The 27,044-nt window shown below is 32.2% G+C and overlaps 2 protein-coding genes across 3 annotated transcripts; one reads left to right on the top strand and one right to left on the bottom strand.

The window, feature by feature from the left end:
• The first annotated feature begins 8,736 nt into the window (after nt 1–8,736).
• Nucleotides 8,737–13,615, top strand: LOC109162682 (receptor like protein 30-like). Its single transcript, XM_019311366.1, has 3 exons — nt 8,737–11,036; nt 11,157–11,226; nt 12,968–13,615. Exons 1-3 carry the CDS (start codon nt 8,737–8,739, stop codon nt 13,613–13,615), a joined length of 3,018 nt encoding a protein of 1,005 aa, XP_019166911.1.
• A 6,785-nt stretch (nt 13,616–20,400) lies between these two features.
• LOC109162874 (uncharacterized protein At4g00950-like) lies at nt 20,401–26,714 on the bottom strand. 2 transcript variants are annotated; one of them, XM_019311592.1, is made up of 2 exons: nt 25,910–26,708; nt 20,401–20,869 (listed from the first exon to the last, which is right to left on the bottom strand). In XM_019311592.1, the coding sequence occupies exons 1-2, from the start codon at nt 26,540–26,542 to the stop codon at nt 20,792–20,794; spliced, it is 711 nt and encodes a 236-aa protein (XP_019167137.1). In that variant the 5' UTR covers nt 26,543–26,708; the 3' UTR covers nt 20,401–20,791. The 2 variants fall into 2 exon arrangements, with proteins under 2 accessions (XP_019167137.1, XP_019167138.1); XM_019311593.1 differs by lacking the exon at nt 20,401–20,869 and adding an exon at nt 25,778–25,831 and having other exon boundaries at nt 25,862–26,714.
• Nucleotides 26,715–27,044: the final 330 nt, after the last annotated feature.

The following is a 27,044-nucleotide window of genomic DNA, read 5'->3' as shown; positions in this document are numbered from 1 at the left end:
AGGTTACAAAGCTCATTTAACAGCTAATATTGGGGTGTACAAAGTCAGAATATCTCCCATGGTACTATAATTTATTAATTTTTACTCAAATCTTGAGGATATAGACTGGAAAATTAGGCATAATTGCAAAAATATAATAATGCCAAAACGCTTATGACTTTGTTACTAAAGCTAAGATTGAAATCAACATCAGTTCCAACTGTTAAACCATTTTGCAGCTTTACAACTCTTCATATAGCAACACAATTTGCTATTTCCTACTTTAATGAAATTACTTTTTAATACTTATTCCCTAACTTAATTAGGCTTGTTTGGGTGAGTTGCGAGTTTAAATTTTTCCAAAAGATTGAATCTCTAACTCTGACCTGACAGAGTATTTGAAGATGTAAATTATGATAATCATTATTGCATGGACCATGGTCAACACAATTGTGTGAACCATAAATAAAAGGTACATTTTTAATATACTAAGGGTACATTATTTATGTACATAAAGTACAATTTTGAAAGTACATTTTTAATATACTATGAGTACATTATTTTATATAATGTACCTTCAATACAAAAATAATGTACCTTCAGTACAAAAATAATATACCCTTAGTATATTAAAAATGTACCTGATATTCATGGTCCACACAATTGTGTGGACCATGGTCCATGCAATAATTTGCCTAAATTACGGTGACTTAGCAAAAGGAAAATTATTCTGTGGACCCACCTTGCAAGGTGGACTCGGGTCCAAAATACACAATTTACATATTGAATGTTCAAAATTCAAATTGTGAACATTTAGTATGTAAATTGTGTAAGACTCGGGCCCACCTTGCAAGGTGGACCAAGTCCATGGTATAACTATCCCTCAACAAATAGGGTCAAATGTTGGCACGCACAAGGGATCTTCCCACTTGCGTCATAATTTTCACACTGTCGCTACCGAGGTTCAAACATTAGTCTCTTCTCCCAAATACTGCCTATTGAACCAATGAATTAAGCCTGTACATGCAATTTCGAGCTTAAATTGATTATAGCAATGGAGGTTAAATTGAAATTGTAGTTATTAGAGCGGTTAAAATTATGAAAAAATTTATTTGTTTAGAATAATAGTGATGCCAGTGAGATTAGAATGCTAAATTGCGATTATGGACATTTGTATAAACTATATGATATTTATTTGTTACATTAATAAATTTATTTTCGTTATTAATATAATAATTTAACATATTTATATTCATATTTATATTATTTTCATAAATAATAATTTGTTATATGAATTAATACCATATAGGGTTCTCCGAATATAATAGTTTTGCAACGTTTACTTGTAAACTTTCAAATTGACCACCCATTGTCATTCGACTTTCAAATTGTTACCATATGTGGTCCTTCAACTATCAAATTTTAGCCACCTATGGTCTTTCCAGGAGGACCGCGGCTGGTTAAATTTTGAAAATTGAAGGACCATGGGTAGTTAAATTTGGACCACGGATGGTAGCGTTTTGAAAATCGAAGGACCACGAGTGGTTAATTTAAAAGCTTAGGACTAAAAGTGACAAAATTACTATACTCGTAAGACCCCATATGACATTAACTATTTGTTATATCAATGAATTTTTTATATAATATAATATATTTTATTAACTATATCTAAATAATAAAACTTAAAACACAACAAAAATAAAAATAAAACTAAAGAAATTGGGCGATATTATCCCACGTAGCTAAATTTTCCTTTTGGAGCCTGAGGCTCATGCTCGAGGTCATTTCGACTTCTTAGTGAAATCTTTATTTAATTACTAATAATTTATATGAATAATAGTTACTGAATTAATTAAATAATAATAAAAGTTATTAAATAATATTAGGGGGACATTTGGAAAGTTTTAATTCTAAATGCCTCCAAAAGTCTCCACTACACACTGTTGGGTCTAGTGAAAAAATGACCAAAGTCATAGCTTCGCATTTGGGGCATTGAAATGCCCAAAACTTGATGCAAACAAACAACCTTTTATGAGCGTTTGGGGCAATGGACCATTGCAAATGCCCAAAAAGTCCTCTCAAGTAAGGCATTAGTAATTAGTAATTTTTTATTACAAAAAAAAGGGGATATCCACCATATACAATTTACATCTACACTAAAGTTCAAACCCTACACCTCTAACATAAGAGAACAACTAGATACCAATGGACAACAAGATCCTTGGTTGAGGCATTAGTAATTGACAACTTAGATAGTGTACGTTTATAATGTTTAATAATATTATATTTACTAACAAAGTTACAAATACTTGGTAAATTTTACTATAGATCGTGGTCCACGTAACAGCGTACATGGCTCAAATAAAAATAAAAAAATTAATCGCGCTGCAGAATGTAACGGACATAATGGCTGTCATTTCTTTTCATTAAAAAAAACGTCATTGTAGCCATGGTCCACTGTATACTGATTGCAAATACATTGACCTAACTAGATATAGTCGTGGAATATATAGTAACAAATAATTTTCAAAAAGAAAATATACGAGGACTCATATGCTCTCCATTTTTTATAAGATAAAAATAAAATAGTTATTCACCTTTAGGGGTAAAAGGGAATAAATTAAACATCTTTCTCTATGTTTAAGATCAATATACTTACCCACATGAGTAGCTCAACTGGTTACATGGATGAAGTTTGAGAGGAATGAATAGGGATTGAGTCTCCCTAAAGTAGTGTAGGAACAAAGTAGTTTAGTTGAGTTACCTAATGTATGTTTTTTTCTTGGGTATTACCAAAGGGCCCAAGGGGAAAGGCCATAGTCACTATATCGTGGAGTGCACCGCGGTCAAAACGACGTTGTTTTTTAAGTAAAGAAACGGCGCGTCGTTAGTGTTAACAAAACACACTTTTTTGTATGTTAATTACCACCGACACTACAGTGTATCCAAACCGACACTGCCTCACGTATTATTTTTATATATCAAATGAAACTGCAGTTATATCAAAATGATACTGTAGTTGTGGTGAAATGAAACTGCAGTGTATATAAAATGAAACTGAATAACATTTCACATATTTGAGTGTATATTGTACAATGAAGTTGTAATTATATCAAAATGATCATGTAGTTGTGTTTTAATAAAACTATAGTGTATATAAAATAAAATTAAATAACATTTCACATATTTGAGTCTATAAATATCGAATGAAACTGTTGTTATATCGAAATGAAACTGTAGTTGTGTTGAACTGAAACTGCAGTGTATACAAAATGAAACTGAATAATAGAGTTACTTTTTGCAGAAGGGTGCGGAACAGCGTGAAACGGATGCCGTTTCTTTTCATTAAACAAAACGACGTCGTTTTGATGCGCGGTGCATAATCGATAATGCACCGCGGTGCACGATATAATTTGCCGAAAGGCCACTACATCTTAGCCCTCCGCATCGATATACCCAAGGTGTCTATTTGAAGAGATTCTACAAGTACCCTATAACTTAAGGACGAAAAGTGCAACTTTCCCTACATTTTTTAATATAAATATTACATTTTCATCTTGATTATATACGTCTCACAAATAAAGATGAGTGAGACGGCCTCACAAGAGAGTCACTCTATTTAAAAATATTACTCTAAATCAATTAACATTAAATAAAATATAATTTTTAGTGAAATGTATAGCCATGTCGATGTATAAACAAGTCAATCATTCCTGAGTTAATTCCACTAGAGGTCCTTTTTTCTTTAGTGACAATTCTAAATTTAGTCCTAGACAATCGTTTTTGCCATTTAACATCACAGACCATTATTTTTTGGATACTTTAGTCATTCTCGTGATTTTTTTTTTTTTTTTTAGTAAGAGCATTTTTGTCTTTTTATATTTTTGTTTTGTTATTTTTCCTATTTCGACCGGTTTAATTGATTTAAGACTTTACTAAAAACCGATGAGGTTACCTAAAGCGTTAAGCCAATTAAACTAATTGAAACCAGAAAAATAACACTCAAGAACTTGGCAACTCATGACAAAACTAGGCAAAATAATCTTCATTGCTGTCTGCGTACGCCAAAGAAAAAAGATGGAGAAAGAACATTTATTTCACCCATGCCTACTGCCTCTCTACCGTGTCTCTGGTGGCCAAACATCCATAAGCCTAATAACGCCATATATATAATTTGGAGAATGAAACCAAAAAGGAAAAGATTTCCTTTTCTTAATTTGGCCAAAAGGATTCTTAAGTCTTGTTGCCGCCACCTCTTTCCATGGGTTCATAACAAAATTCCTAATCTTCATAAACATTCCCTAATTATATATTATACTAGTTTGTTTAATTTACTAATTGTCAATAAAATAATTGTATGGATATTGTCGAAATCAAATACGAGACATAAGGGAGAACAAATAAAAATTAAATATAAAATATTAAATATATACTAATATTGTTTGAGGAGATTCCGGTGGTTAGAGTTCTATTAGACTTTAATATTAGAATTAGACTAACGGTGAATTAACGGTACGGTACCGGTCCTTTAGGTGTTTTGCTCAGTGATCATTTAGTTCAACCATTATTGTTGAATGAATTATTATGGATAAAGAAATTTCTAATTTAAGGAATTTAAATGTAGTAAAAATTTAAATTTTTTAATTATAATGTAACCCAAAGATATTGGACTGATGGGTAAATATGATGTAACCCAAAGATCAAAATGCTAAAGAAAGTGTTTTGGTTATTCAGCAATTTGAAGCAACAATTTGTTTCAAACCACTGAAAATACAAAAATTGCAATTTACAATATTTTCACTTAACATTTTTGAGAATGATTTTCCCAAAACACATCTTTATTTAAAAATTATTATTATTATTATTATTATTATTATTATTATTATTATTATTGTTGTTGTTGTTGTTGTTGTTGTTGTTGTTATTATTATTATTATTATTATTATTGTTATTATTATTATTATTATTATTATTATTATTATTATTATTATTATTATTATTATACCCTTAGGTCATTTTAAATGTTAATTTAAACAGCTAATTTTTTCAAATATCTTTTTACCAACCGTTGATATAATTCGCTAGTCAAATCCGCTAATATAATCTGTTAAGTCGCTAACTGCTGATTGTGAAACATTGCGAGGTAGTTTCTCACTTCAATTTGTTGTGTGATTTGAATACTCTCTTTGTCAACAAATCACTCAAGTAGTTAATATATTTGGCTTTATTAATTTAAATTTTTTTCATAGTATTAATAAAATACTTGGTAAATAAATATATAGCATTATTTTGTATTATAATTTTGATATTTAATTAAAAAATAGTGCACAAAAAAAGATAATAGACAATGTAGTTAATATAATCAATTGATGAATTTGAATGTAAAGAATTTTTACATTGAAGAAAAATAAAGACAATATAACTAATGAAATTTTTTCTCTTAATTAATTTATTGATAATGAATTTTTTTTTTTAATAAAGACATTGTAGGGACAATGTAGAGAATATAATTAATTGATGAATTTAAATTTTGAATGTAAAGAATTTTTATATTGGAGAAATATAAAGACAATATAACTAATGAAATTATTTTTCTTATTTAATTTTTTGATAATGAATAATTTTTTTTTGAATAAAGGCATTGTAGACACATAATTCTAAATTAAAGAAATGCATATGTATTATTTTTTATTGTAGCTACTAAATTATTATTTCAATTTAATAAGAGTAAAATAGAGTACTAATTATGCCAACTTTGATTGGGATGTGGTTCGGACCTAAGACCTTTCTTATTGAAATCAATAAGTTAACGGTGAAATAACAGAAATTAACGGAAAAGATAATATTTAACGGAAAAGTTAACGGATAATCATATTCATTAAGGATAAATTAGGAAATATCAATGAAAAATTAAAATCTTATCAATCTGAGTCATTCATTTGATTAAAAAATTTGACCGCCATTTTTTCTACCCATTATATGTCTAACTCTCTTGGGCTCTTATTAGTATAGTAGATGAAAAATTAAAATCTGATCAATCTGAGCCATTCATTTGATTAAAAAATTTGACCGCCATTTTTTCTACCCAATATAGATCTAACTCTCTTGGGCTCTTATTAGTATAGTAGATATATAAATATAATAACAATAATAATTAGGTCTCTCCCCCCCACCCCTCTCTCTCTCTGTGATGAGGGGAGATCCAACAAAAATATATATGGTACATATAAACGGGCTTGGTTCAAATTGGGCTATTTATCACATAGGAAGGAAGCCCAACCCAATAGTAATTGAAGTGCGTGCGTTTTGTATTTAAGGTGCGTGAGTTGTGTACTTTAATTTGAGTAGTTGTTGAAACTTATAGTGCATGGGTTTTGTACTTAAGGTGCGTGAGTTTTGTGCTTAGGGTGCGTGGGTTTGTGTTTAATGTGTGTAGTTGTTGAAACTTAAGTTGCGTGAGTTTCCTTCTTAAGGTGCGTGATTTGTATGCTTACGGTGCGTCAGTTGTGTGAAACTTAAGGTAAACCATTTTAAAAACTTAGGTACGTGGTTTGTGTTCTTAAGGTGCTTTGTTGTGTGCTTAAGGTGCGTAGTTTGTGTTCTTAAGGTGTTTTTTTTTTTTTTTTTGTGCTTAAGGTGCGTGGGTTGTGTACTTAAGGTGCACCATTTTAATGCTTAATGTGCGTCCTTCGCACAACCGCACGAGAACCCTTCCTCGCACTTGAACCCTTCCCTGTGTGTGTGTTTATTTATATTTATATTTATATTTTATTTTATACATATTATATTTTTATATTTACAATATAACCCCAAGTATATATAATTACCAAACCATAACCCTCCTCCTTCAAAATCTCATTCTAAATTATGATTCAACTATAAACATTGCTACTAATCCTACTATAATGGGGCGTTTGGTTGGAAGGAGGGAATTACGTGGGAAAGGAATTGTTAATTCAATGGGAGATGAATTACTGGGAATAAAGTGGAATTTAAATTCCAGTGTTTGGTTTACCGGGATAAAATTACTGGGAATTTCAATTCCAATGTTTGGTATATATGGGAATTGAAAGGGAATAAGTAGTATAAAGTCCAAAATGCCCATTGTTGTTGTGAGACATCAATTTTCGATTAAAAAATGAGAGGCTAATTTTGTCTCATCATTATCTTTTTTTTCTTCCCAAGATTCACGGAATTAAAATCCCGTGGGGTGGGGGGGGGGGGGGGGAGGCACGGGATTATAATTCCATGAAAATGAGGGAATTGCAATTCCTTCCAACCAAACCAAGGAATTTAGTGGCATTTGGAATTAGGTAGGAATTAAGTGAGAATGGAATTTAAATTCCCTCCAACCAAACGCCCTGTAAGTGTTAGATCTTATTGTTTAATTTTTTTTATTAATTATTCTTACTAATATAATATTTAATGAAATGTCGCAACTTAATTATGTGAGTTGATTGTTAACTATTTATGAGATTATATAGAATGACAAACAATAATACAATTGAATTTATTTCTAAACAAGTTAACGAGCATGCTGAAGTCATGACTTGTTTTATTTTATTGTATATTTTAATGTTATTATATGTTTGCATTGGGTAGTGATATACTTATGTAATTATGTATTAGTGTTGTATTAGGTATATTTCTTAAATTATTTAGATATACTTATTAAAATTTTAAAAAAGTCTTAACATGTAGACTTTAATAGGCTCAAAATAGGACTTACTTTGAAGCTTTTTTAATGGCATGACCTAAATATTAAACAAACTTTTAAAAAGACTTCAGGCCCAGCAATTATATTGTGGACCGTAGTCCACAAAGCTTTGTGGACCATGGTCCAAAAAAATAGACACTATAGTGTATTTAAACTGACACTGTCTCACGTATTATTTTTATTATATTAAATGAAACTGCAATGTATATAAAATGAAACTGAATAACAATTTCACATATTTGAGTGTATATTATCCAACGAAACTGTAGTTATATCAAAATGATACTGTAGTTGTGTTGAAATGAAACTGCAGTGCATATTTGGTGTCTGGACCAACAATGTATTATGGACCGCAGTCCACAGTATAATTTTTCCTTCCGGCCAGGCCAGGCCAATTGTAGGCTCAGGCTTGAACCTAACAAAAAGTCTACATACAGGCTCAGACACAAGCTTAGGCTTTTGATTTTAATAGGCCTGAGTTCATCAACTTTATTGTTTATTGTTTTTTTTTTCCTTTTGGTTATTAAATTTTTGATCAAGAAAACATAAATCTGCAAAATTGAAATTTGTTAGTTGGTAATAATATTTAATTGTTATTCATATTCTATTGATCTTTTGATTACTCCAAAGTCCATAAATTTTTAGGACTCATTGAATTTATTAGTATTTTATATGCGCAATGCGTAAAAATATATGACCAATATTAATATCCATATTTTGTCGGTGTAACATTTTATATAAGTTAAAATTTTAGTTTAGCGGTCTTCTTGTGCGAATTAAAATTATAGAAAGAAAATGGAGACTCATTGGAGATGGCCATGCCATGTGTTTTCCATTGACGACCAAGTCAAGTGATAAAGTGTGGAGTAAAAGTATTTATGTTCTTATTTTCTAATAACCCATTAATTACTCAAACTTGACATATTCAGAACACTACCAGATTTCTACCTAATTAATGACTAGTAATAGTGCCAGTCCCTCTTTATATATATATATATACACACACACATTAATTAGAACTAGAAATTAAACATAGTGATATGGGCACTTCTAAAATGCTCCCTTTTGTTATTCATATTCTTGTTCTGTTTTCACTTTCTTTTGAGACAGCAACATTAGAAAACCGAGAGGGAAGAGCCCTTCTCAAGTGGAAGAACACCTTATCCAATACTCATGATGTTCTTCATTCATGGTCCATTGCTAATCTTGACAACGTTTGCTGGAATTGGATGGGTGTCACCTGCAACAATGTTGGAGCTCTTTATGAGATAAAGTTGGAAAATTTGAACCTCTCAGGTACACTTGAAAGCCTTGATTTCATTTCATTTCAAAACCTCACCCATTTTAGCCTCTATAATAACACCTTCATTGGTTCAGTTCCATATACTATTGCTAACCTCTCGCAGCTAAGGTCTTTGGATCTTAGTTGGAACTATTTCCAAAATTTTATACCAACCGAGATTCAAAGGTTAACAAAGCTTAGGTCCTTGAACCTTGGAGAAAACAATCTCAAAGGTACTATCCCCTCTCAAATATTCTCCAATATGAGCAAGCTTCGATATTTCGATTGTAGCAATAATCTATTCCAAGGGCCATTTCCAAGAAACTTAGTCAAGCTATCCATGCTTAAAGAACTTTCACTAGCTGAAAACCAATTCTCTGGTTCAATACCTCCTACAATTGGAAATCTAAGTTCACTAAGGGTTCTTGATCTCAGCGACAACATGTTGCAAAGAACTATTCCTCTAACTCTATGCAATCTTCACTCCCTTGAATATCTTGATTTATCTAAAAATAGTTTGGATGGTGTAATTCCAAAATGCTTGGGAAATGTAACCTCACTGTTATCTCTTTCTATTTCTTCTAATATCCTGCAAGGAAGTATCCCAAAAACATTATGCAATCTTCACTCACTTGGAGTACTCTACCTAGATAGTAATAGTTTGAGGGGTTCGATTCCACCTTGTCTAGGAAATGTAACCTCACTAAACTATCTTTCTCTCAGTTCCAACATCTTACGAGGAAATATTCCCAAAGGACTATGCAATCTTCAACAATCCCTTGAAGTGCTCATTTTATCGAACAATAGTTTGGATGGATCAGTTCCTCAATGCCTGGGAAAATTGAAATTTTTGACAACTCTAATTGTTTCTAAAAACCAGCTTCAAGGCATGATAACTCCAACTCCAACTCCAACTCCAACACTTCGAAATGACACAAATCAAACAACAAATTCTAGTTTGATTTATGCAAGGGATACATGGTTGTGTGGTTTGAGTTCCTTGAAATTTCTTGATCTGTCAGATAACAATTTGCATGGTCCACTACCTCAGTGTTTAGAGAACTTCAGCAGGGAACTTGTGGTTATTAATTTAGCCAGAAATCAATTTCAAGGATTTATTCCAGGAGTTTGCACAAACAAAAATAGCTTGGAGTATTTCAATTTGAATGGCAATCAGTTTTCAGGGTCATTGCCCCAAGATTTGATAAATTGCAACAACCTTAAATTTATAGATCTTGGAGACAACATGTTACATGATTCATTCCCTCATTGGTTAGATACTCTTCCTGATTTGCGGGTTCTTGTGCTGCGATCTAACCAATTTTATGGTGAAATATGCACTTCTAACACTACACTTCCATTCCAAAAACTGCATATATTTGATATCTCAAACAATGAGTTCAGTGGTCCTTTGCCAAGATATTATATGAAAAACTTTGAAGCCATGCAGCATACAAATGATGATGGGGCACTATCAGCTTTTGAAGCTTCAATAAGCTTAGTTTGGAAAGGGGTAGAGGTTCAAGTGGTGCATTATGATATCTTCACACTCCTTGATTTATCCAACAACTTCTTCCATGGTGTGATTCCAAGATCTTTAGGAAAGCTTTGCTTCATTCGGTTTCTCAATCTTTCGCACAACCAGCTCACGGGCAATATTCCATCATCATTGGGAAATTTGACCCTCCTTGAGGTATTAGATCTATCATGTAACCAACTAGCGGGCAACATTCCCAGGCAGCTTTCAAGATCATTAACATTTCTAGCTGTACTCAATCTTTCTTATAATCATCTCTCTGGTCCTATACCACATGGCTCACAATTTAACACATTTGGCAATGATTCCTATTTGGAAAACATGGCTCTTTGTGGACTACCCCTCACATTAAAATGCCAAGACATGGGTGAAGGGAAAACATCAAATGAGAAGGATTCACAACATTTTGGAAGTGGACTTGGCTGGCAAAGTGTTATAGTTGGATACTGTTTTGGCGCACCTGTTGGTATTTCCATTGGATATTTCTTATTCAAGTATGGAAATCTTGGATGGCTTAAAAGGTTAGTGCTTGGGACTAAGAGTGGAGATGCAACAATCAAGGACTAGTCAAATGAAGCAATTAGGTAACCTTGAAGCATCATTTCATAGTTTCTCTTGTTATATGCTTGTTGTTTTTGTAGTTATGTTTTACAGTTTTTGCTATTGCCATTTTTGTTCTATTGTTGTGAAATTGTAGTTTTTGGTTTGCATGTGAATGTTTTAGACCATGGACTATGGTCATTTTGTAAGGTGGACCCTGGTCCTAAATTGTGTATTTTTAGTATTGAAATTGTGAACTTCTAGAATATAAATTGTGTTTTTAACTTTTGAGAATTTGTGAATACAATATAGGGTCATCAAAAATTGTAAATTTTTAAAAAGTAAATTGTGAACATTTAGTATGTAAATTGTGTATCTTTGGTGTTGATCCAAAAAAAAAAAAAAAAAAAAAAATTGTGTATCTTTAGACCCGGGTCCAGATAATAATTTGCCATGTTTTAGTGTGTAGATTTCTTTAGTTGAATGGTTAGGGTCTGGTAAAGAAAATGAACTTGAGGGAAAAAAATGAAAATAATAAATTTGAAATATTCATGTTATTTGTAGCATATGAGAATTGAATTTAATGTCTTTTATTTGTATTTGGAATTGTGTTAAAACTCCTAAGATACAAGCGATGTAGTATTCTTATGCTGAAGAACATAGGAAAAGAAGAACAGAGAGCTCTGAAGTTTCAATTGGATATAAGATTGTACTATGTAAGTTAGGAATTAAAAATTACGGAGTAAGCGAGATGTATAACATTACTATTACAAGAATTAACTTGCAATGGAAAAGGTATTTTGATACTTTGCAAAATATTTTTTTTTTTTTGAAATACTTATAATTTTTTACAAGGTAAGTATGTGTTCTATACTTTCTCAAACATTTTCAATCAAAAAAATTTAAAACTGGTTCAAATCTTTGACCATCCACTTGGATGCATAACCAAGATGTCATCACACTACATGGTAATTGGCACAGTTTGCAAAATTATAATTCTATTAAAATTAATTAAATCCAAAAATATTTATATAAGGAAAAATGACACTTTTTCCCCCTGTGTTATATGCTTATAGCACTTTTTCCCCCTGAGTTATTCATGCATTCACATTTGCCCCCTCAATTATTATAGAAGTGACAGTTTTTTCCCCTGATAATATTAAATGGACATTTCTACCCTTAAAACAAATATTTTATTTATTTCTCTTCTTCAGCAAATTATTGCTTATACGTAGGAATGACCACAGTTCGGTTCGAACTGAACCAAACACTAATAGCAATCAAATTAAAAAATTTCGGTTATGATTCATAACATAACCCAATATTTGGGTTTCCGTTTATTAAAATCGTGAACTGGAAAAAAATGGATCCTGAACCGTGAACCGGAGGTTCAAATCGGAACAACTACTAGCAATAGCTTAAATTAGAATTATAATATTTGCAAATAGTGTATATTTTTTTCCGCATTTATATTGACTCTCACATATAAGTATATATAATCGCGGTTTGAGTTTTATTTTGAACCGTCGGTTCACGATTTTGGATCCAATTTGAACGGTTGGTTCAAACTTTCTTTTAAAATTTTATTTTTTTATTTTTAAAATATTCTAAATTCAACACTTAATGTATTTTATTTTTTCAAATCATGGTTATAATTTGTTGGAGAAGAAAAATAAATGAAATATTTATTTTAAGGGTAAATATGTCCATTTAATATATCAGGGGGGAAAAATTGCCACTTAAATAATTTAGGGGGAAAAAGTGCTATAAGTATATAACAAAGGGGGAAAAGTGTCATTTTCCCTTTATATAATGGAAAAATCAACAATTTGATCCCTCAATTGTTGGCGAATTGTCATAGTTCCTCAATTCCTTATTCATCAATTTAATCTTCGAAATCAATTATTTTTAGTCGATTAAACCCTTTTGGCCGTCCTCTGTCAACCAGCCAATGAATGATCCAATTAAGCATGGGCAATGTGGTTTTTTCATGTCTTCAGTCATCTTCTTATACGCGTTGATTCTTCCGATTTCTACTCTTCCGATGAATATTTCCTCCATTTTTGTGCTGGAGTCTTCCTCAAATGCCGGCGAGCCCGTTTATTCGAAGGTGATAACCAGTATTGTGGTTGTCTTTGTTGTGTTTGCTTGCCTTGTTATCAGCCTCGCCGTGTTTTTCTTCCTCCACCACCGTCGCTACAGCGAGAAGAGCCACCGGCAAAAGACCGACAATCTCCGCCTTGTCCCGCCTAATGCCACACCTTCCGACGCAGGCTTCGGTGGCGATACTATGAAGAAACCCCGGCTTCCGTGTACGAGGCTGCCCTGCTATCAAACCAAGGCTTCGTCAACCAGTTCGGAATTTCTTTACCTCGGTACGCGGGTGAGCTCTTGGGAAGTAAACGAAGATCAACTAACTCGCTGCGAAATCGCCACCCAACCTCCTGCCCCTCGGGGATCTCATGAGACAGAAATAGTCCCAACCTTATTGATTGGATCTCTCAGCGAGGGTCTGAAGAGCCATTTAGGGCTTAGAGTAGCTTTCCCATTTCGAATTTGAATTCCCCAATTGAATCTTCATGTGCTCGTCCTTCCATAGAGTTAATTTGAATCCTTGAAGCTTGAGGTCCAGGTCCCCTGACTCATTAGTCAACTTCATTGCTCAACCGCGGTTCATTCCTACCCCGCCACTAGGGGAACAAAGGACCATATGAATGTCTCCCAGAGTTTCAAATTCATCTTTTAAGATTCGATAGTCTCCGGTAAGAAAACGGACTGATTCGGGGAGCTATATGTGTGTAAAAATGCTGCCATCACCACCACCACCTCCTCCTCAGAGGTTTTCCCAAGCTCTAGTGGTGGAAAACGAGGTCCACTAGTGCTTGTGGCACCACTAGGGCTCTGTGGATGTATAAGGGATTTTCTTCGCTATTTGTGGAGTCTATTTCAACGCCGGGTATAAGAAGATGACTGAAGACATGAAAAGACCACATTGCCCATTGTTAATTGGATCACTCACCGGTTGGCTGACGGAGGATGGCCGGAAAGATTTAATCGACTAAAAACAATTGATTTCGAGGACTAAATCGATGAATAAGGGATTGAGGAACTACGTTGACAGTTTGCCAACAATTGAAGGATGACCAAAATGTTGATTTTCTCTTTATATAATTATTGGGATTTGATAGGGAAGTGTATCCATGCACATCGCAGGTTTTATGAAAGATCAGGTACTAATCATAGTCCTAATACAGTACGTTATTCAATTAGACTATAGTAGCATTAGTATACCATTGGGAAAGTCTATATATTTGTAAGGAAAATTAAAATTAAAAAATTGCAAGGAATAATATTTTCATCTTTTTAAAGCCGGTAGCTTAGGTGATAAGGCATTGATGTCTTGGTTTCTTTGAGTTGAAAATAATGCAAGAAATTAAAATTTGAAATGTAAAAAAGTTTTATTATATTTTGACAAATGGGTAGAATTATTACTCCCTTCGTCTCATTTTTTGTGTTTGGTTGTGGTTAACGAGGCTTGATTGAAGTTATTTTTAATTCAATTTTTATAATGTTAAGTTTAGTATTAGTATACAAAATTTATATATATTCAGAAACTATACTAAAAAAATTATTGAACAAAAAAATTAAATATAAAAATAGTAAATAAAATAAACAAAGAATAAAGAGTTGGTTTGACCAATAAATAATAAGTAGAACAGATAAAATGTACAGAGAAAGTATAAGATAAGGAAAGCAAAAGTTATAATAAGAAAGGATATTATTCTATTCTAACCAAGTCTCTTTTAAATCCTCTGGAATAGTGAACTTTTTAGTTTGAGATATTGCATGAGCTCTCTATAGTGGCAATAATATATATATATATATATATATATATATATATATATATAGATAGATAGATAGGCGGGTTCAGGTGCGACAGTGTTTTACGGTGCGGCGATTTCTTACGGTGCGGCAACACCAATAGTTCAACAAATATGTACCATCAACCGTTAGGAAAATACACCACACAAAACAGAGTAAACAGAGCCCTGCATCACCAACCACACATCATTAGGTGTGAGTAAAAACACCATACGCTGTTCGGAAATACACCATTGGGGGTGGTGAGTTATATGGTGTATTTTTTTGAATCTATTGTGTATTTTGTGATGTTTTATTACATTTCATTGTGGTGTGTTTTTATTACACTGTTGGTGCATATTGTTAACACTGTTGGTGTATTCTGGAATTCCGCCGCACCACCGCACGGGAAGACCCCGCCGCATTTGAACTTTATTCTATATATATATATATATATATATATATATATATATATATATATATATATATATATATACATAAAGAGAGAGAGAGAGAGAGAGTGAGTGGGGTTCCAATGATAGCACTTGCTTAGGTGAGAACGTGAGAACAAATCGTGTGCATCCATCTAATATTATTAATGGTATATATATATAGAGGGAAGGGTTCAGGTGCGAGTATAGCTTCCCGTGCGGTTGTGCGGGTGATTAATGTGCGTGAGGTTTGTACTTAGTGCGCGTCAGTATTGTGCTTAAGGTACGTGAGGTTTGTGCTTAATGTGCGTGAGTGTGTAGTGCTTAATGTGCGTGAGTTTTGTACTTAAGGTGCATGAGTCTGGTACCTAAAGTGCGTGAGTTGTGTGCTTAATGTGCGTGAGTGTGGTCTTTCATCTATAGGGATATTAATAGGAATCTTAGTCTGGCTTAAGTTTTTAACAACTCACATTAAGTACACACTCACGCACATTAAGTACAAAACTCACGCACCTTAAGCACAAAACTCATGCACATTAAGCACAAAACTCATGCACTTTAAAGTTTCAACAACAACTCATACAACAACTCACATTAAGTACACGTTCACGCATATTAAACACAAAACTCACGCACCTTAGGCACAACAATCACACACCTTACGTACAAGACTCACGCACATTAACATTACACACTCACGCACATTAAGTACAAATCTCAGGCACATTAAACACATGACTCACGCACATTGACTACAAAATTCACGCACATTAATCAACCGCACAACCGCACGGGAAGCATTCAACCGCGCTGGAACCTTTCACTATATATATATATATATATATATATATATATATATATATATATATATATATATATATATATATATATATGCTTAGGGTTTTTTTTTTTAAATGCTATGGTTTAATCACATCCTTTGATTCATTCCAGATCAACAGTCAGAATCAAGCAATTTAAAAAAAAAAAAAAAAAAAAAAAAAAAAAAAAAAACCTAAGCGTGTATATATATATATATATATATATATATATGGTTTGAATTAAAATATTCTTATTAACAAATTTTGGTTAGTATAGCTTTATTCTTTCAAAATTATGTTACAAATCATGATTCTAATATAGCGCTTTATGGACTTTGGTACTATTATTATAGGATAGGATTACGAAAACACATCTTTTCTTCTTTATATATATATAGAATTAATTTCACTTTTGGTCCCACGACTTTTGAGTTCTTATCACTTTTGGTGCACAACTTTAAATTTTTTCAATATTGGTGCCTAACTTTGTTATTTTTATCAGTTTTGGTCCTTCCAGCCAAATTGACGGTAAAATATTTCCGGATTTTATATTTTAGGGGCAAAATCGTCATCACATGGAAAGATCTTCAATATTTAAACAAAAGAAAAATCATATTAAGAGGAAAAGAAGAGTTTTCCAATGGTCGAAACTATAAATCCCATAGATCTGTCTGGTTTCTGCCCATCTTCCCCATTATTCGCATCATCAAACACCTATAGATATGATTTTACGGTGATTTTGTTTAGATACTGAAGATGTTTCCTTGGGATGGCGATTTTACCCCTAACAATATAAAATCCAGCAACATTTAGCTGTCAATTTGGCCGAAAGGACCAATATTGATAAAAATAACAAAGTTATGCACCAAAATAAAAAAAAATTAAAGTTGTGCACCAAAAGTGATAGAACATCAAAAGTTGTGGGACCAAAAGTGAAATTAATTCTATATTATTATATAATATAAAGCAGAATCTAGCCACAAAATTTTCCCTCCAAAGTGTGAATGCATTTTGATAGAAACAAGATAGCAAGTATGAATGCATTAATTGTGTGGGTAGATGTATTTATACATATTTTTTGGAAGTTATTATGTGTATTTTTATTTTATTATTATAGCTCTATCTCTATATATATTAAAGCATAATGAAGTATGGAAAAAAATTTATTGTGTTCAAATTTATTGGTAAAGTTTTATATCTAATATAATTTGTGTATATATTTAGTTAAACCTCAATTATAATTAATTTGACTATTGGTAAATTTGTTAAATCAATTACTTACATTTTTAATCAAACTAATTTTGAGGTCAAGTACGTTTTTCTGTTTCCACAACCATTACTTTCTTTGCTAATTCAGTCAAAAATTTAACTGCTAAATTTGTTAAATTAATAATAGTTCGTGCATCGCATGCACAGGGATAATTACTAGTATATTTTAAAGGAAAATCAAATCTAAAAGTTATAAAGAATAATAGTTCCATCTTCTTGAATGGTGTAGCTTATAATTAGGTGATTAAGGCATTGGTGGCTTGTGTTGAATTAATAATAATAATAATAATAATAATAATAATAATAATAATAATAATCCTTTATATAATAAAGCTATATGGTTTGGGGAATAATTAATGTTATAATTAATGCCACAACATCCTTTATTATTAAAAAAAAAAAAAAAAAGCACAACATTTAAAAAATAAAATAACTATATATTATATAATCATATAAAAAATATACTTTTGAAAAATAAAATAGCTATATATTATATAATCATATAAAAAATGTGTTCAATTAGAGTTTAAATTTACACATACAAAATTTAAAATTTGCTTTCCAAATGTAATTATCTTAGTTATTATTTGTATTGTGAAAATTATAATATAGATGAAATACAATTAAGAATAAATCAATGTAATTATATAAATTATCTCTATAAGTTTATTTGAATATGCACATAATTGGAGATTATATTAACCATATAAAATTATAATTATAATTATAATTATAATTTTAATTGTAATTTTGTATTCTATAAAAATAATAAATACTTGACCAATGGAAGCTCAAAAATATTATTATATTAAATAATTTAAAATATTTTAATTTTTCTATTTTTTATTTATATTTATAATAGCATAATTTTTTTCCGTGCATCGCGCGGGTGAATTACTAGTAATAATAATAATAATAATAATAATAATAATAATAATAATAATAATAATAATAATAATAATAATAATAATTTTAGTGATACTTTTAGTTGGAGATCATCCGTCTTTGGTGCTAATTAATTAACCACATTATATTTAACTCTTTTATGTGAGAACTTGTTACAAGCTAAGTGCATTTATAAGTACATCTCTTTCAACATTCTTTGTGAGTTGTGACCGTGTCACATTTAGAACATTTATGTGTTGAAAAGGTATTTTGACACTTTGAAAAATTATATTTCTAACAAAATTAATTAAATCCTAGTACTTATATAATTATTAAAATTTGATAAGACAATTATATCCACACACATCACACGGCCGCCTTGAGGGTTGGAAAACTAAGTTTCTGACTCTAGCAGGGAGACAAGTGCTTGCCCAAACGGTCCTACATACTATTCCCTATTACACTATGCAGACCATGTTCATGCCAGCGGGGGTGTGGGAGGCAATTGACAAGAGAATTCGAAAGTTCATATGGGGAGGCTCTTTGGAGAAACGAAAGTGTCATCTAATAAAATGGGATGTTGTTACGAAGCCTAAAACGGAGGGAGGACTAGGAATTCGCAACTCAAAAGACGCCAACCTAGCGTTCATGGCGAAACTTGGTTGGAGGCTCATGAATGAGCAAGGAAACCTGTGGGCGAGAGTCCTAACTGCCAAGTACGGGCAAGGCAGAGTAGGCATGGAAATCTTTAGACCAAAGCATGGAAGTTCAAACGCTTGGAGGGGTATAACCGCTGCATCTCATCTCCTCCAACAAGGAACTCGCTTCACGGTACGAAGTGGAACTTCCACCAGATTTTGGAAAGATCTTTGGATTCACGAGCAACCTCTCAGCACCTTCTTGAAGCAACAACACCAGGAAATGATAACAAATGAGAGGGTTGCCCACATGTGGAAGTTGGGGGGGGGGGGGGGGATGGAAACGGGAAACGTACAATAACCTCCCCGAGTTTTTACAACGCAAACTTGACATGGTCTTCTTGGAGGGCTTCGACAATCAAGATGAACCATACTGGAAACCGGAGGCATCAGGTAACTTCTCAATGTCCTCTGCCTATAATTTAGCACGAAAAAATACTACTAATATGCAGGATCCAGTATGGGGTAAGATGTGGAAAATCAAAGTACCAAACAAGATGAAAGCGCTCCTTTGGATTGCCATGCATGGCCGACTAATGGGAAATGCAGAGAGATATCGAAGAGGGTTCACTGGAGATGGCAGATGCGGTGTATGCCCAGAATGCGATGAGACCACAGAGCACATCATCAGAAAATGTAAGCATGCGAAGGAGGTGTGGAAAATTATTGCAGGGAATGAAAGGTATGACTCTTGGCACCAACAGAACTTTCAAGCCTGGCTGGAAACTAACATTTCAGGTGAGAAGAAGGGTGGCGACACAGATTGGCCTCGAACTTTTGCCATTACGGTGTGGGTATGAAAGTGATTGTTGTTGTTTGGTTGATAGGTTTTTAGAACACTACTATGGGTTTCGAATACCCCATCAATTGAAAAATCCATACCCAAATACAATAAGGGTTTCATTCCCTTATTCATTCTCAAGCACTACTATTAGTAACCATTCCCATTCCACCCTACTACCAAACATGTTAAATACTTTCACCAAAACCCATTACCATTACCAAGTATTCGATACTCATTCCGATTCCGATTCCTATGTGCGAACCAAACACACCCTAAATTTAATATATGATTTTCAATACAAATCATAAAAGATCGTATTATTCAACTAAAATTAGTAATTAGTGATTCATTCAAGATTAAATGCTCTTTATATATATATATATATATATATATATATATATGTGTGTGTGTGTGTGTGTGTGTGTGTGTGTGTGTGTGTGTGTGTGTGTGTGTGTGTGTGTGTGTGTGTGTGTGTGTGTCTTTCCAGAGTTTCAGTGCACATTGTCCCTTCTTCCAGAGCATATTATTGTATCTTACAGTGCACATTGTTAAATTTTACAACATCAAATAATTAGATATATAAAAAAAATTTAAAAAATTAATTATATGTTAAAACATTGAACTATATTTACTTTATAATTATAAGTTTGCAGTAATACAGTCTAACACAGTTCGACTTGCTAATGATTTGCCCTTTTGCAAATACATTTTTCTCAAATATATTATATTAACATATAATAGAAGTCAAACATAACACAGACAGCCATAGAAATGAAGTCCACTTTCATCTTCTGCTAATTTTTTCATCAGCCCTCAAAGTATTGTTAATTTATATCTTTATCATATATCATCAGACCTGCCGACAACTTCCGAGTAACACAAATTATATAATACCTTAAAAGATCCAAAGAAGATATATGCTACATATGCGTCCGATCGAGGAGCACGATTTGATCATTTTACGCTGGTTAGCGGCGTCGTTGAATGAAACTAAAGGACAAAGCCTTCTTTCTTAGGTTTTTTGCACTTCCATGGCATAACTTGCTTAACACCATGGTATATCGTTGCCTGTAATTCATGCACAACAGAACCAGTAAGTGAGCTAATCACACTAACTCCGCCTTGTAGGTAATATATATATATATATAGAGAGAGAGAGTGTAATATATATATATATATATATATAGAGAGAGAGAGAGAGAGTATGCTATGTGGCTTCCCGGGCAAAACTGCGAATTAAAGGAAAGCACCACAACTACTACACGTACAAATACATCACAACTACTCCAGCTTTATCCAGGAATGCACCGCAATGTAACAGTTGTCCTACATTCCTTTGGTAGTTCGCAGGTTGTATAAAACGGTGTTGTTTAAATATTGAGCATAATGCACCGTAACAGTTGTCCTACATTCCTTTGGTAGTTCGCAGGTTGTATAAAACGGTGTTGTTTAAATATTGAGCATAACGGTGGATGACTCTGACTCTTTTACAGTATAATATTGAGCCAATAACACCTCCACCGAGGCTCAAACTCACAACATCTTATATGGGAGTCCAATTAGGGTACCATCTGAGCACAATATGCTTGGCATAAAATTCTTATTTTAATAATATTAATCATATCATAATTATTACTCAAAATACAACTACAATTATAAACTTAAAATCCGCGCACACACACATACATACATACAATTATTTTTAAAATAAATTAACATTTAATATTACTGTTAGAGATATATTTTTGTACATCAAACATATAAATATTTTTTTTTTTTTTTTTGGTGGGAAGGGGCCAAGGCCCCCGGTGATCACGCATATAAATATTAGTTATGTATAACCCACCCTCAATAAATTCTCACATTTTTTGTTGTCATAATTGCACTAACGTACTCCTCGTCATAACTATTGCCATTAATTAAGAGTTTGTTAAAAAAAAAAAAAAAACCACAAAGTAAAATGATTTGACTGATGACAATAAGGTTAGTTGAAATAATTAAACCACTTTAATCGTACAATCCTTACCGTACAGTTTTAGTGTACGTAGTTCAAATTTTTACACAAGGGTATAAATGTAGTTCAGTAGAGATAATTATGTCCATGTGATAAACATATTGTCTTTTTATAATATTTAATAATTTAGATGTACTTTTTATTTAGAAAAAGAGCACTTTAATTGGTAAGAAAAGATTGTGGAATATTTCGCTACGGTCATCATATCATGCTTTTCTTATTTTCTTGTTTTTAAGGTAAGGTAGGAAAAAGAAAAAGAAAAAGAAAAAGAATCTGACAGCTGAGATTCAACTTCATTTCAAATTATGTTTTGCAACTTTGGCCTCCCCTCCTACTAAAGTGTTTGGACAGAAGAAAGCTAAACATAAAACTAAAAAAAAAAAAAAAAAAACTGTATTAAAATTGTTATAAATGTATACTTATTATAAGTTCAAAATTTTTTAATTGAAATATTTCAATTTGAAATTATAATAGACAAAAATTGCATAATACGATTCCGACCCATCTTGTAATGGATACTTGTGTTAATGATGATTTTATTTTTTATGCCAAGAAAAATCTATCTCTATTATCTAATGGTGTTTATTGTGTACGGACATGATCGAATGAGATGATGTTAATGACAATTTTTAAGAAAAAAAATATTATATAATTTTTGTTTCAAATTAACCCTTCTAAAAAAAGTGAAAATTTTGATTATTTGTAATAAAACTTGTGAATTTATAGTTAACGAATAAATACAAAAAAAAAAACAAAAAACAAAAATAAAAAACAAAAAATTAAAGTCACGTACTCACGTTAAGAAGTATAATTCATATGCAAACCTTAAAGCTTAATAAACGTTTTTCAAATTGTAATTTTTGCCCCTTACAAATATGTCAATTATCAATGTCACCCTTGAATTATTAATGTGTAAATGTTGCCCCTCAATTTTAAAAATGTGACATATTGCCCATCTCTTGAATTATTAGTGTGTAAATGTGGTTACCCGCCTTTTTTTTTCTTTGAAGACCACATTTTTTTCTTTCATTTTTTTTTCGTTTGACTTTTTCCTCCGACAATAATGTTTCTCCTTCTGCCTATTAAGAGAGGGGCAATATATGTCACATTTTAAAAATTAAGGGGCAACATTTATACTACTAATAATTAATAAGTGACATTGATAATTGACATATTTGTGAGGGCATAAATTATAATTTCACGTTTTTTTTTTTAAATTATATTCTTGAAAATGTGGATAAAACAAGTCAAGAAACTACCAATTTTTAAAAAACCAATACTATTTTGTGCACGAAATTTTATTTTAAATAAAATAAAAAAAAATAAAAAAATAAAAAAAAAAGAGAGAGAGAGAGAGAGAGAGAGAGAGAGAGAAAGTCGTGATTTAATGTCTGACGTCTATTCGTCTTCTTCATTTTTCAACTGCCCCAATTACTAAGGATTTTGTATCAGCCATACACTACACCCACATATCATTGTCAAAACTCTAATTAGGGTGTTTTGGTCATTACACCTAAAATAAAACCTATTATATTATGATGAACACGATTTTTTATACTTCTGTCGTTATAATCATTTCCATTAATAAATGAAATCTAACATAATCTGTGGGAAAAGTCAATGACAATAGCCACCGACTCTTCTTTCCTTTTTCATTCTTTTACTTATTATTATATTATAATTCTTTCATTTTCTTATTCTACAATTTTTAAAGTAACTCTTTTCTTTTCCTGTTATACAGCCGAAAAGATGGAATGAATAGAGAAGTAATATATGTGTACATAGCACCAAATACATGGCAAACACCGTTAAAAGAGCTTGCGTGACAGGAATTAAAAGAACTAAATAAATATGATTTCATTTAATTCCATTTTTATTCTAGATTTACTGGTGGCAATTGAAGCATGTGCTCCATCTCAACTAAAAGTCTAAGCTGATAGTTAAATTGTACATTAATGGTTATATGCTCAACACGCCCCCTCACGTGTGTGGTGGATTCCAAGCAACACGTGAACCATAATCACTTATGGGTGGCGCTTGACTCTGATACCAAATTGAAGCATGTGCTCCATCTTAACTAAAAGCCTAAGCTGATAGTTGGATTGCACATTAATGGCTATATGCTCAACAGTGGCAGTCCACTTTAAGTCATTTTTTATTAGAACATTCACTTTTGACCCTGGTATTATTACGGCATGACCGTTTTTTGTCCTTTATCAATAAAATATTTTAAATATCGTTAAATACAAGGATATTTCGGTCTTCAATTATGGATGTTTTCAAAAAAAAATAAACAAAAAACAAATAGCAGTTCAACCTATTTGTATAAAAAGATTGAAATGTCTTTGTATTTAATGATATTTCAACGATTTTGTTGAGGGAAGACTAAAAATGATCATGTCACACTAATACCAGGATCAAATGAGGATGTTCTAATAAAAAAAACGACTAAAAGTGAATTTTCATGTCACCTATAAATCTAGCACAAAAAATAGAATTAACTCTAATAATATATCTTAAAATAAAAAAATATTTTCAAAAAAAAATATCTTAAAATAATAATTTAATGTAACTATCACATAGTTGAATGTTACCAAAAACAAAAAGAAAACGTTCATGGCACTTTGCTAGAGTGGGGACTGCGGCAATAGGGCGGGAGTTAGTTTACCGCCAAGTGCTTTAACCACTTACACCTAATGATAACATCATTTTATTTATTTATTTATTGTGTATTATTATCACCTGCTCCAATTTAATAAAAATATTATTTATGTTTATTAATTAATCATGAATCAAGAAAAGTCTAGTAATATTGCACACAGAATTTGTTGTATTCAACATATTAGAAATAATAATAATGCATTTTGAACCAATTATACAATATTTTTAAAAACATAATAAATATAGCTCATGGATTTTTATTTGTAATACTATGGCACTCAAATATTTTAAGTGCAACCTATAATTCCATGTCAAATTTATTAGTTCCTCTGTCTCTATTTTATTTACTATTCATTGATTAATCTAAATTTTATTTCTTTGATTTTTTATATTTTTAAAAATTTTAAAATCTATTCTCAATTTTTTTTAAATCTAATATTTGTGTTTAAAGATACTTTTAATTTTTAAATATATAAATTTTATAAATTAATACTAAATAAACAATATCAGCCTACTTGTAAAACAATTTGGTAAAAATACCATTACTTACATAGAAATTTGCTAACGAAAATAAATAGTTAAACCATCTAAATGAGTAAATAGTACCTACACGTACTACAATGATTTCCCAACTTTGACTCTTAACCTCTAACTTTGTCAAATTTATACTTATGTTTAGCCCTAAACTTGCGGTCACCTCACACCTGCATTCAGAATTCTTGAAGGAGGTAAATCAGAGTAACGTAGAATCTGAGTACTTACTTTATGTTTCATATAAGTGCCCAATTTGATACCATTAGACCACAAGGTTCTTAGTAAGTTTAATGAGTTTATGTTAGTATATAATTATTTTAGAGTTAATTATTAAAATAGTCATTTGACTATAGCGAAATTACTAATTTAATTTTTTTTTTACCTAATTAAGTCCTTCAATTTTAAAAATCTTAAATAATTTGGCCCTTCATTTGTTTAGTCGTCAATATCCGCTTACTCGAGACCAAATTAGTAATTTCACTATAGTTAAGGGGTCATTTCGATAATTAACTCATCGGTTTAATAATAGACGAAATTGTGCATGTGATGACCGAAATGGTTCCTTAACTATAACAAAATTACTAATTTGGTCCAGAATAAACAGATGTCTACGACTAAACAAATAGAAGACCAAATTGGTTAAGATTTTTAAAGTTGAGAAACTTAATTAGACAAAAAAAAAAAAAAAAAAAAAAGAAGAAGTTAAAGACCAAATTAATAATTTAGCTATAGTATCATTTTCCTAATTAACTCTTTATTTTATATCTAAGAATTTAGTCTTAATAGTAGGGTGTGAGAGATTAAAACAATGGTTGACTCATTCATTGTATTGTGTGTAGTGTTTATGGTGAGAGACAGAGAGCAATAATTTGAGAAGAAATGGGGAGAAGAAAGCGTACCCAAAAGTGAGACCTAGCAGGAGAAAGGGTGGAAAAGCTGCCAGTTCTTGTAAATCTCGCCATTTTCACGCTTGAACTATTGCCATTATCATTATCGCTAGCGGCATCCATGGAGTTATACGACGGGAAGATGAAACTGGACCCCCCAATCTCCCTACCCCCACCCTTAAACTTAAGGGTCCTCTGCCACCAGCTCCTCTTCTTCTTCGTCTTCTCCCCAAGAACCAGCGCTCTAAGCTGCCCCTTCTCAGGGCTGCCGGCCCCATCGGAAGAGAATCTGAACGAAGAAGAGAATTGCGGCCTCGCGGTGATGTAGGGCCCATCCAGGACGGTGGTGGGGGAGGGGGACTTGGCGGTGGCGCTGTTTCTGCAAGACGAGTACTCCAAGTAGAGCCTGGGGGGTGGGTCTAAGCACTTGGGGCGGCCGGAAAACATGGCGTGGTCGGGCGGCGGCGGGAGCGGGAGGGCGATGAGATCGGTGCAGGGACGGGGCTTCCCGGGCTGCTCCTCCCAGCGGAAGGGGACGGAGACGGCGGTGTGGAGCGGCGGCGTCAGCATCCCGGGATGCTCCGGCGACTGCATGGGTGGGATTGAGAAGAGTGGGAGTGTTGGTGTCTCAGGTTGGGACCCCATCGGATATGTGCTTTGGGCCTTAGTTCCCGGAGGTGGGGATTATATGATAGAGATATGGAGAAAGAAGAGGGAGGGGTTTGGGTTTTTACTTTGGGGATATGATGATTTGAAGAATTGTAGATGGAAAAAGTCAGTATTGTTTAATTTGGGGTAGAAAGGACAAAGGCTTTTTGTAAGTTTCACTAGGAAGGTGCAGCCTGCTCATATAGCCTCACCATCTTTTCGGAAATTACCACTTCTAATTTTACAAAAAAACTTGTGTAAGACTATATCACGAATCCTTAGCTTATTCGTGAAATAGGTCAAGTAATATGACAATGTAATATTTATACTAAAAAATGTAATACTAATCAAAAATAAAGGGTTTGTAACTTATTATAAGTGAGAGCGGAGTGTAATACATTTGAAGAAAAATGTAATACTTTTAAATTAAAATGTAAATGTATTACAAAGTATATTTTTCTTCAAAAGTATTACACTTTCTTTTATTAGTAACAAACAG

Source organism: Ipomoea nil, unplaced genomic scaffold (assembly GCF_001879475.1).
Source record: "Ipomoea nil cultivar Tokyo-kokei standard unplaced genomic scaffold, Asagao_1.1 scaffold2957, whole genome shotgun sequence".
NCBI lineage: Eukaryota > Viridiplantae > Streptophyta > Magnoliopsida > Solanales > Convolvulaceae > Ipomoea > Ipomoea nil.
The sequence above is the reverse complement of the archived record's forward strand: the minus strand, read 5'-3'. Positions and strand labels throughout refer to the sequence as shown.

Coding starts and splice junctions, on each gene's coding strand:
- LOC109162682 (XM_019311366.1), top strand. CDS start 8,737: ATGGGCACTTCTAAAATGCTCCCTTTTGTTATTCATATTCTTGTTCTG. Junction 11,037..11,156: donor AATCTTGGATGGCTTAAAAG/GTTAGTGCTTGG, acceptor TTGTTTTTGTAG/TTATGTTTTACAGTTTTTGC. Junction 11,227..12,967: donor TTGTAGTTTTTGGTTTGCAT/GTGAATGTTTTA, acceptor AATTATTTTTAG/TCGATTAAACCCTTTTGGCC.
- LOC109162874 (XM_019311592.1), bottom strand. CDS start 26,542: ATGGGGTCCCAACCTGAGACACCAACACTCCCACTCTTCTCAATCCCA. Junction 20,870..25,909: donor CTGCTAGGTCTCACTTTTGG/GTACGCTTTCTT, acceptor CATGAATTACAG/GCAACGATATACCATGGTGT.